Source organism: Maylandia zebra, linkage group LG6 (assembly GCF_041146795.1).
Source record: "Maylandia zebra isolate NMK-2024a linkage group LG6, Mzebra_GT3a, whole genome shotgun sequence".
Lineage (NCBI taxonomy): Eukaryota > Metazoa > Chordata > Actinopteri > Cichliformes > Cichlidae > Maylandia > Maylandia zebra.
The window spans coordinates 25,232,611-25,244,714 of NC_135172.1; the positions used below are offsets into that span (position 1 = coordinate 25,232,611).

The 12,104-nt window shown below is 43.3% G+C and overlaps 1 protein-coding gene across 9 annotated transcripts in view; it reads left to right on the forward strand.

Annotated features, from left to right (window-relative positions):
• The first annotated feature begins 1,767 nt into the window (after positions 1-1,767).
• slit2 (slit homolog 2 (Drosophila)) overlaps positions 1,768-12,104 on the forward strand; it is a 104,644-nt gene continuing 94,307 nt past the window's right edge. For all 9 annotated transcript variants that reach the window (XM_076884925.1, XM_076884928.1, XM_076884929.1 and 6 more), the window contains exons 1-3: positions 1,768-2,814; positions 3,693-3,764; positions 5,294-5,365. In XM_076884925.1, coding sequence (XP_076741040.1) covers positions 2,612-2,814; positions 3,693-3,764; positions 5,294-5,365 — 347 coding nt within the window. In that variant the 5' untranslated portion in view covers positions 1,768-2,611. The remainder of the gene's footprint in view (positions 2,815-3,692; positions 3,765-5,293; positions 5,366-12,104) is intronic.

Here is a 12,104-nt window from a genome sequence, read left to right on the forward strand (position 1 = left end):
GGAAAGATTTCCACAAGAAAGTCTCTTCTCTGTAAAAATAACACGACAGGCCAACTTAGGTTTGCAAAGTTTCGCCTGAACAAACAACAAGACCCCTGGAACGATGTCCTCTGGACAGACGAGCCCGGAGAGGAAATGTTTGATCATAATGTACAAAACCAAATCCAGCATCATACCAGCTGTCAACCACGGTGGTGGAGGGGTGATGATTTGGGCTTGTGTTGCAGCCAGAGGACCTGGGGATACCTTCTCACTGAGTTGACTGTGTATAGCAAAGTATTCTAGAGCAACAGGATTTCACAGAGTCCTGTGAAAAATCTTTGATATGACAATTTATGCCTTATCCAGGAATGTGTGTAATAGACTGGTGACCTGTCCAGGGTGTACCCTGCCTTTTGTCCTGTGCCAGCTGGGATAGGCTCCACTAACCCTGGGACTCTGAAAGGGATAACTGGTTAAGAAAATGGATGTGTATTCCTAATCTGAGAGTGTAACTCCAGTAAGGAGTATTTCCAGTAAGGAAATCAGCAGTAAGATTACCCCATGAAGTCAAATGTTTATATTCTCCCACCCAAAAAGTAAATCAACATAAATGTTAACTGAAATAATAAAATGAAGAAAAAAATAAAGGTGGTATTTGACAGTTTCATCTTTGGCAGATTGTTCAAAAGCAACCAGCAATTTATATGTCCTGGGCGCTGGAGGAGACTTGAAAGCTTAAAGGTCTGAGATGTGAAATGGCAATCAATTGATTGTATTCTAGAGAATTATATAGATGGTATCTGTTTCAGAAACCCTCTGTTATATTCCTGTTACAGTGAATAATAACTTAAATATCTAAAAGTTACAACAAAACGTTTTAATCTTAGTGATAGTTCTTTTACATAGTGGCTGCTGGATGGGTTAACAGCTGATCAATGTCGCTGAGCTGACTGTACAGTTATATATATATATATGTGCTGGGGGTAGTTCGGCAAAACAGTGATATTACTGGAAATCACCAGTCCACACAGCTTATCTATTGCTGGCTAGAAACATTGTGAAATACAATTAGCAGATAAATGTATCAGATAATGTCGAGTAAACAAAGTCCTTTCTGAGTAAATATTACAGAACTTCATACGTATGGTTATTTTGTTCCTGTTACAGTAACTGATCAGTACCTATTATGAGTATTGTCGTTACTCAGTAAATATCTAAATATGCAAATACGTGCTGGTCTCCCTTCAGAGTTTCTGAAAATTTAATATTAGAGCTGAAACGTTTGCAAAAGCTTCAGTGTCACGTAATTCCTGTAGTCTTTAATTTAGAGCTACTTGTTGCTATTGACACTGAAACTAACTTTTTTTTTGGTGGATAAAAACAAATCAGTTCAAATCCATTTCAGCTGCTCATCTTGTGCAGTCACAATTATGAGACAGATATAATGAGAGGATTTTTAAGCAGTTCTTCATCCATCCATATAGAAATCCAGGGCTCAGAAGTTGTTTCTAAATTTTCCACATTAGTTTTCAGTCTGAGGCTCGGTCGCCTCCCTGAAGCCAGCTAAATAAAGCATCAGGTGACCGGGACACTGCAGTGAAAAAGAGAGTCTCCTTCCGAGGTCAAACTGTTGCTGTTTGATTGACGGCCAGCTGGAAACCTGCTGCTACCTTGAGGGAAAACGCAATGCGTGGATGTTTTGTATTTGTCTGAGAGAGCAAGAGAGAGAGAGAGAGTGAGAGGGAGTGAGAGAGCACGTCTGCTGCTGCGTCTGTTCTCTCTCTCCCTATCACACACTCTCGGGAGCAGCGCTTTGACGCACCACGCAGAGTTGGATTATAGTATTGCGCGCTGGTCTTTCACGATTTTCTGTCCCTCGCGTTACCCTCACCGCTGACCGGCAGTTGATATATTATCGGGATCAATATCTCTCCGCCACGGTGACCTCTGCTGAGCTTTTCTTTTCTTTTTCTTTTTTTTGGGGGGGGAGAAAGAAGAGCAGCCGCGGCTTCCTCGCAGGACGCGTGTTGTGAATTACAACCAACAGAGCCTTACCTGGAGAGAGAGAGAGAGAGAGAGAGAGAGAGAGAGAGAGAGAGAGTGTGTGTGTGTGTGTGTGTGTGTGTGTGTGTGTGTGTGTGTGTGTGTGTGTGTGTGTGTGTGTGTGTACATGAGAGAGGGTTTCTTTGGATCGGATCAGATCAAGGACCGAGGTGTTTCACTGTCTTTGCTCCGCGGGCACACATTTACATACACAGGCACGGCACTCACCGGGGGGATTTGGGCACCGCATGCCGGGGACATGTGGAAGTTTGCGCCGCTGTAGCGCAGCCAAAGAGCCGCTCTACCGCCTTATCGAGCTCCCCTATTTCTACCCAGGGGGACCCAAGTCCCTGATCACAGTCCTCACGCACTGAAACCCCTCTCAGAGGACCCAAATGTAAATTCAGAACCAGGCATTTCTGAAACACGCGTGTGCTAAGGGAGGACAGCGAAAAGGAGGACGGCATCCCGTTGCGTGCAGAGTTTGGTGAGCTCCTTCGGGGGATTTCGGGGCTTTATCTTTTAACGCCCTTCTGTTTTCACGGTGTTTTTGCGGGTCTCATATTGGCCCCCGCTTGCCGCAGTGATGGTGGGAGCTCGGTGCCCCGTTGGCCCTCACCGCTCCCCGGTGACTGTGCTGGGGCTGCTGGTGACTGTTCTGGTCCTGTCCAGCGGAGCAGACGGTCAGCCATGCCCGGCCCAGTGCTCCTGCACCGGTACGACAGTGGACTGTCACGGACAAGGACTGCGCAACGTGCCCAGAAACATACCTCGAAACACGGAGAGACTGTAAGTACGGGATTGTATAGATTTGACTTAAAATTTGGAAACATTGTATAAGAAAAGTCACCACAATGTCGTGTTGCCATTTCTTTTATGCTTAAATGATGAAAAATAACGAGACTGCATTTACCTTTTAATGCGGCGATTCTTCTGAAGGGGTGTGAGGAGTTTAAAGAGTTTATGGAGAAAAAAATGTCACACCTTCTGATGTTTTAGCACCCAAATTTTATTCCGATCAGTGGTTAGGAAATGTCATCAGCTCATATCCTAATTATGATCACACATTATTCCCCCAAAATTTCCTGTCTAATTCATTTGTTTTTAACCGGGAGGCACTGAAAATGTCTCTCTCGAGGACCACATCTTTAAGAGCGCAGAGCTTTTTGTCATGTCTAACCTATACTTTCAGCCTTGTTAACGCCGCAGTACGCAGCTGATGTAAATGTTGGCGTGAGGTATAAATGATAAAAACACTAAAGCTCGTTTTGGTGCCTAATACGAGGACACGTCAGGGCTGATCGCGGAGCTGAAGTTGGGGGGCTGCTGTGGTTGTTGGCGGTTTTGAACTGTTGCATTAGCACAGCCTCCGTAGACCACATCGGTTTGTCAGCAGACCAGCGAGTTAATCAAAAGTGGACAAGTGGGCTCCGAGTTAAAGAGGCCGAATTTTATCATTAAAAGACCCCTCGATGAAATTAACACTTGCCGATGTAGTGCAGCAGCCACAGCTCCTCTCAGTTTCTCTGACAGTCAGATGACAACCCTGCGTTGGCTACGGAACAAGAAGTTTCAGCAAAAGCCTCCTTCATCAATGAGCACATCACAAACATGTATTAATTTATATTTTTTTAATTAATTTTTTAAAATATCCTTTTTCTTTCCAGGGACCTGAATGCAAACAACCTCACTAAAATCACGAAGACGGATTTCGCAGGGCTGAGGCATCTGCGAGTGTTGTAAGTGACGTTTATTCGGCGATTTTTATTTTATCCCCTCTTTATCCCCTCCCCTGAAGATGCAAAAAGGAAAACAACAATATTCTCTCCCACATGCACTGTTAAGCAGCACCTTGCATATCCAGAAAACTTTCCAATAGAACATCACAGCACAGAGATTTAACAGTTTCTGGCCGTGCTCGGCAGCAGCAGCAGATTCATCCAGCTCTGGAGCTGCTGCACGCAGGCACTGCATCCAGTGGTGGGAAGCTGCGGTTTCACTGAGCCATCATAAGTGTCTAAACAGAATAGCAGCGGCACCTGTTAATGCTGTCGTGTTAATCTGCCAGTGGAAGTGTCAGGAGGGGGCTTATTTTAACCACCGGGCCCCGGGGCCCATGTGCTGGAGTGATTAACGCGCTGGCGAGGAAGTGATGGAGGGTAAAAAGAGGAAAGAGATAGCGGTCATTAGGTGTAACCGCGGAGGGAGGAATGTAGCTGCTGGAAGGGAGGGAAGGGTGGAAGGAAAGGAAGAGAAGGGGGGGAGAGTCAAGTAAGAACAGGTTTCTTTACCTGGGATGAATCCAGATTAAAGAGTTCCCCTGCACCGTCACTGCCGGGACAGGGATAGCTGCTGTGCGCGCTATTCAGCAGCCGAAATGAATGGAAGGGAATAGACATAGTTGGAATTCCTCCAGAGATTATGTCCTTAATTGTGTGTATGTGTGTCTTTATTTGTGTGCTCTAGTTTTCACTTTAGCTATTTCCGGTATGTTCACCCAAAAGCACCATAATTAGCAAAAACACTGCACTTAAAAAAAAACGTGAGAATAGATTTTTTTTTAAATTTGAGAAATTTGTGAGAAGAGTCTTTAAAAATAAAAGTCGCCCCCCCCCCCCCCCCCTTTTTTTTTTCTTATGGGGCTGTATTAAAAAATAGCGTTGACTCACTGATAAATCAATTAATTAAAAAAAGAAGAGCTCAGTGGAGATGGCCCATAAAAGCATGTGTGTTTTTGCTTGGTTTCGTCAGCACACTAATCTTAGTGAAGTTGTGCTGGTGTAAGTGAAGGAGTAGTCAGAGCTATGCGGTTAGATAGAGAGTAAATTGGATGATAGATGAGTCCCTGTCCAACTGATGGGCCAGTTTTAAAGTCAATTCTGGGACTCTATCGACCCGCTGCTGATTGTCTCTCCTCTTTCTTGCTTTTTTTAAACCTTCTATCACTTTCCATCTCCACCAATCTGCTTTTCTCCTTTTTTCACACCCAGTGCTGCCTGATCCTTCTCTATTTCTCCCTCTCTCTCCTCTCCAGTGTCAATCTCCTGTGCCCTATCTCACTCCGTCTTTCTCTTCTCTCTCTTATCGCTGGCCCCATCCAGCCATCTTTCTCCTTTTTTTTGGCCTCTTATGGTTTCATCACACAAATCACTCTGTCAGCTCTCACGCTCTGTGTCTCTCTATCACTCTCCTTCCCCCCTCTCATGTCGTTCCTTTTTTTATTGTCCAATTCACATAGTCTCACACTCTCTTGGTGTTTCTCTCTCAGGCAGTTAATGGAGAACAAAATCACCACAATCGAGAGAGGAGCCTTCCAGGACCTGAAGGAGCTGGAGAGACTGTGAGTAATGATGTGTTGACGCCATTGTGTTAATTTAATTCTGTATAAAATCAGTTTGCCCAGCCTTAAAAATTCCAAGAACGCGCATGCCCGTCGATTCATTTGCATATCTGGATGCACAGATCAACAAGTGTCATATAAAATCTCTTTTCAGTTGTTGCATTCACAAGCTGCATTATTTGTCTTTGTTAGAAGTTCTCCAAGTCTGTAGAGCTTTACAAAAAACATTCCCTTATTCTGTGCTTTGGTGACTCTCAAGGACACTGTTTAAATATCCTAACCCACTGCTTACTAACAGCATTAACAGTCCTTAGTGCAAGAGGGGTTTTGAAAAAGCCCTTTGAAGAAAAAATTATTTGGTTTGCCTTTGTCCAATGAGCTCTGAATACTTAGTGACCTTCTAGGACTGCATGTTTCAGTTGAAAGTGGGAAGAATAATGTCAGCAGATTATATTATATACTAGCCAGTGGATTATGAATCATCACCGGAACTTATGGATTTCTTTATCATTTATTTATTTATATATTAACTTGAGTTGCAGCAATACCAGAAATCAAGGACAGGTTGACTTTAGCGATCAAAGCTTTCAGTGAAAATACCTGATGTGACAGCAGTGAAAACAAACTATTTCCCCAAGTTTTTAACATGATCATCCTGCAAGTCATCTAGGGCAGCCCAGAATCATACCAAAAAGGCTATAATGTACCCAACCTAATTAGTGACCCCTCCTGCTCCGTGTGAATGCATGCATCATGTTTTGCCACTTTTATGTCAGTTACCCCAACTTGGCCTCCTGCAAATCTGTTCATGTGGCAAATGTTGAGTCTGAGTGCCATGGAGGTGAATGAAGAACAGTCAGAAGTTTTTACAATGCCAGCCTGGTATCACAAGTCAGCATCCAGACAACATAAGGCCTTTATAACATAATTAACACACACACACACACACACACACACACACACACACACACACACACACACACACACACACACACACACACACATACACACACACACACACACACACACACGCATTTACAAAAACAGACATATTGGCATATGCAGAGAGATATCCACCTGGACAAACACACACACACACACACACATACACACACACACACACACACACACACATACACAGACTAAAAAATAAAAATAAAGCAGTTCATCTTTTTTTATGGCTCTTGTGGGTAAATTTGTCACAAGTCAGTGGGATGAAAGTGATAAAATGTGACTTTTTTGGATGCTTTGGTGTTGACCCTGTCATGCCTGGTTTTTCTTTGCTCTCTGCTGCACTATAGCTGCTCTTTGTTGACAGAGAGAGAGAGAGAGAAGCTCTGTAGACCACTATAAGGAATCTGCTAGTGTTTCTCATGCAACCAGCACTGGGCTCTGTCCAGCTAAGCGGTTCTGGGAATTCCTACTCAGAGTTGGTGACAAAAAGGGCAAAATTTAACTACATATGGTCTGGATTTAAAAGTAAACTTTGATAATGATTACCCTCCCTCCAAAGAGATGGTGCAAGCTAGTAAATACCCTCTTTCATGCACTCACATAAGCAACACAGCCTTGAACATAGATTGTAGTGTGGTAACAGCAACAGCTGATAAAGTCTTAGATATCTAATGTGAAATCATGCACGATATGGCTGTCTCTCCTTTTCTGTCTTGTCTCTGACAACAGCAAACTTTCTGACACAACATGGCTGTCTTCTGTTGTCCTTGCAAGTTTTCCTCTGTAATTCAGCTTCTCTTGCGTGGCATGTTCACAAACACAAAGATGGAGTCAGTCATCAATGCCCCCCAACAGCTACCATACAAAGGCGCGTCTCTGGAGTCTGGAGTCTGAGGGCTCATTTCAAAGCCCTCCGTCCTCTTGGGGGCTGGAGGGGGCCTGCTGGGCACCACAGCCCAGAGGAGAGGGCCTTAAGCTTGGCTGACAGATCCACACTGACTGCCCCCCATGGGGGCAGAAAACGGTTCCCCTTCACATCTTTTTTTTTTTTTTTTGCGACAGGCCCCGAAGGGCCAGGCAGGGCTGGGTCAGGTGTAGGGCAGTAGCCTTGGGGGTACGGAGGAGGGGCATGTGGTTGAAGGAGGTGTGGAGGAGATAGGCATGTCACAACACAACTGTGCACATATCCAAACACATGAATGTGTTTGGATACACTCGTGCATGCGCATTCACTTACGCAAGGCTGCTCTGTCAGTACTGGTTTTATCTTGATTTGGAGGAGCCCCCCCCCCCCCCAAACCCACTCGCGCCGTTTTCATTCATTCCTTAACCTCTCCTCACGTTTTTGCTCCTTACGCACCCATCTGGCTCTCTCTCTCTCTATTGTCCTGTGCATATAGGAATGCTATACATTCTTTACTCTCACCCTGTGGGTGTAGAATAGTTAAGTGAGGAGTTCCCGATCCTCTTATCCTTCACTTACTTGACTGTTTTACAGCCCCTGTTCAATTCAAAGTGTGTGAGAATGAAGGAGATAACAGCCTCAGACATGCAGGGAGAATGAAAGCGATATTGCAGGTACCGTGACAGTAATTTCAGAGAAAATCAGTCGGCTAAATCCTTCGATAATTAGCCTGCAACTGACTGATCACATTATTTAAAGATAATTTTTACCGAGATGAGTAATCGCACAGCCGATTACAGTGGTGAGATGCGTCTATCAACAGCAATTACAAAGTAGATAATGAAGCCTCAAATCAAGTGATCGTGCTGTAATATGTTGACAATATGAACAGCAGAAGATAATTGTAACAGTGATCCCAGATAGCGGGGGTATGGATTTCAAAGAAAAGCTCTGGATTAGTGCGAAATGATTAGCTCTAAAGCCTGTGAGTGATAAAATTGTTCCCGCTGATCATTTCAGGGCAAAGTTTACATTTTTTTTCTCCGTTTTTACTGAGCAGTAGAGCTTGAAATTATCTGCGCTGTGAAGACACAAAGCCATTTTCACCACAGCAGTTCTGTCTAAAAAGCCATTCGAGATAGATTTTTCCGAGTCTCTGCTGCACCCAACATTTGTTATGTTTGTTGGTACACACCAGTTCGCGGAAAGTTTAGAGGAAAAGCTGCCCGGCGCTGCTGAATACGAATGATTTTAACCTGATAGCAAAGGAATTTAGTGTTTAGGAGATAAGACTGAATTTCTGCATTTCTGTGTTTTAAGGCAAGAGATGGTATCTTTCATTAGTGTTTAAATAACAGATCAGATTAGAGAGTGTAAATCTCTGGTGGGTGATAGATATTGGCTCGCTTTGGATGCACGAGCTGTGAACCGAAAACATGAACTGTTGAACCGCATTCACACCCATTCACACACACACACACACACACTGGTCGGTTTGAAGTGGTTTTTGGAGTGGAGACAGTTTCTTAGGTTCGTGGAAATGTCTGCAGTGTTTTGGGTTATAACTTTGGTGCGTGTGTTTGTGTGTGTGATAGACTGACTGTTAGTTCAGCATGTGTATTATGGCTGCAGCAGCATTGGTGGAGTAATAATTGGTTTCTGAGGCGGTTTGTTATTTTCAGTCTGCAAGGCTGTACTACTGCGCATCAACATGGGTCTGAGGTGTTAAGGTTGCGTGTGCGTGTCAGACTTTTATGTTTGTGCGAGTATTCATGTGTGTATGTACAGAGATTTGGCACACTGTGCATGTTTGCGAGTGTGTGTTTACTGTGCGGTTTCTGGGCTTCTAGCATCTGTTTATGACTGCGGGGATTATCACCATGCTGCAGTGTGACATTAGCTCGGCGGAGTGACTCTCACACCTCGGACTACTGGCTACTCCGTCTTCATTCTCTTCCAGCCAGACTTTGACTAATGAGACATGGCTGTGGAAGCACTCTGAGGCTGTTTGTGCACACACACACACCCTCACACACTGTGATATAAAAGATAGAGATACGTTCTTTCAGATGTAGAAGGAAAAAGGCTCAACAGTGGGTGGTAATTGCAGACTAGTTCAGCCTATAAATGTGTGGCATGTGGAACTGGTTCGTGCTACATATTTGTCTTTATATACAAAAACATCAAATAAACTAAATCACTACATGACTGGAGAGATTTCATTGTTTGATTCAGAAGTTTATGTTCAAGCAAATTTTTTTGCAGAACTTTAAAAGTGAAGTGACAGTTAGCAGCCGAGTCAAGCTCAGTGGTGATGGAGAGCTTGCAATAGGTTGACTGTTGAGCTGTTAATCTTTTAGACAGTGCTTCCTTAATTAGGCTAATGCAGCAGTTCAAATTAACAAAATACTGAGAGCAGAATCAGCGCTGAAGACCAAAGTGAGAAATGTGCAAAGTGGAGTCGTGAAAACTGCCAAGTCAGCTGATGTAGCCTCTGTAAGTAACAGCAGACTTTGGAGGTCTTAGTTACAATGTAACTACAAAACATTTCAGCCAGGCTAAAATGTTTTGTAGTTACATTGTAGCTCTCAGATTTAACTGAGAAACTTGTTAAGAATCATCACTGTTTTTTTCAGTAGTTTTGTTTCATAAGGGAACTTTTCAAATCTCAGAAAAATGATTTGTAATTTCTGCCTCTAATGAACAACGCTTAACCATTTATGTGGTTTATTACAGAAATGTGTTTAAGATTGTTTTAAATGTCCTACATATCATGTTGGAGTAAATCACATGTGACGTCAGACACATTGTGCGTGTCATGTTCATGCAGAGTTTATGTTGGGGCCGGGGAGTCATAGTCAGTACGATCTAGTGTGTAATGACACATAAGAAGTCCAAAATGTTTGATTACATGTATAATAACTTCAGCTGGACCCTTTATTCTCATTTCCAGCTGCATACTATTATTCTTGGACTCCACTAGAGTTTCCTTAATTCAAAGTTTAAAATAATCCTTATTTATCTTATACTGGATGCTGGTTCACTCCCTCTCATCTGCTCGCTGAAACAAAACACTTTAGCTCCTCAACCTTGAAGGCCACCCTCTTTTGAAGCCAACTTTCTTTTGATTGGCTGCCCTACAGAAACAGAAACTTTGATCAGCAAGAAAGTAGAGATGAGTAGAGAAGAAAAACACACACACGCTATCCGAAATGGGACACTCAGTCTGAAGGCCAAGCTTCTGGCTCACGGGAATTATTTGTACAAACACTGAAATCGATATTTGAAACTTTGGCAATGTTTAATGTTTAAAATAAGAAAATTCGTGGCAAGCGCACTTTAATGTTATTCGTGTTATGTTCATATGCAGTGTTGCAATGATTGGCTGAAATGTCTGGTTACGTATGATTTTTATTTATTTTAAGTATGGCAGGCGGTTTGTTTCTGTTACAGTCTACTGTAAATAACTAAGTTAATTTTTTTAAATTAATTTCAATGATTTAATTAATTCAGTGCATAAATGAGTCGTGAAAATAATTGTTGGCTGCTTTTTTTCTACATCACTGTATTTGGAGCTGCCCATCAGAAGTATAAATGATCTGTTTTTGATATCACCTTGTTTGTAATGTGTGAGAGTGTGCGAGGAAAGTAAAACCGTTTCAGACTTTTATAATATTTGTAGAACTAAAGCAGGAAAAACAGAAGAACTCTGCACGGGAATCCTGGTCTGTAAATCTGAACAATCTCTATGTTGCTAATTGCTAAATATATTATAGATAATGTGATGATCAGACGGATATTCTAGTGAAGAAATGAATAAAAGGTTAATTAAAACACACTGATATCTCGGCAGCACCGTGGAGCAGACTGGATTTGATCTCTGTGTCCTGTCTCTACTTCATTTCGTGTTTCCTAGTCTGACGGCATTGCCTCTATTTTAAGGCGATGAGCTCATACCACCTCTCTGCTGTCGTTCCTCCTCCCTACCTCGAACACCAGTCCGTACACTCTCCCAGGGGGATGTCTAGCCCACTAACGGGCGCTCATGGCTGGGCAGGACCTACAGGGGGAGTGTGCCTCTCCGTGGGGCCGTGTGGGGCTCTTAGCTGCCAGAAGCAGCGTTAACGGAAGAGGAGTGAATAATTTAGAAACATCATTTCTGCGGGACGTTAAATATTTAAGCAGCCTCTGATGTAACTGTGGAGTGTGAATGTGTGTGTGTGCGCGCGGGCACGTTCACATATTTGTGCTCTTGTGGGTGGAAGATGGACACAGAGGGGGTGACGTTATTTAAGTCCACATCGGCTTCTAGTGATGCAAAAAGAGGTGAAAGACAAAGGTTAAGAGGAAAAAGTCAACGAGAGAATGAAAAAGAGATTTGGGGAAGTTTTGAAAGGAGCTGGTGTTTTTGTTTGAAAATGTGTAGTACTTCTGTTAGTTCGTATGTTTTTTTTGTATAAATCACACTCAAGTTTTCTTCGTAGTTTGAAGTAACTTCTAGTTCCTGCCGTGTTTTCTTTCTTCGTCCCTTCCTCCTCTCTTCATTCCCATCCAGTAGCACCCAGCTCAGCATCCATCGTTTGAGCCTGTCAGTGTGTGCGGGTGTGTTTGTGTCAGGGTTAAACTGTTTCAGCAGCCTGTCTCTCATTGTGTCACTCTGTTGCCTCCCTCTCCTCTGACACACATCAAGCACACACACATCAACACACACTGCACACAAACCTCTTCACTCCACTCAACCAGGGTTAAATGATCGCACCCAGATTATTAAACTCACCCGAGTCGTCTCCACTGTGTGTGTGTGTGTACGTGTGTGTGCGTGATGGGTTGTTGTGAGTTCTTCCCCTGTGAGGGCCTTGTTTACTCAGTGGGGTCCTTTTC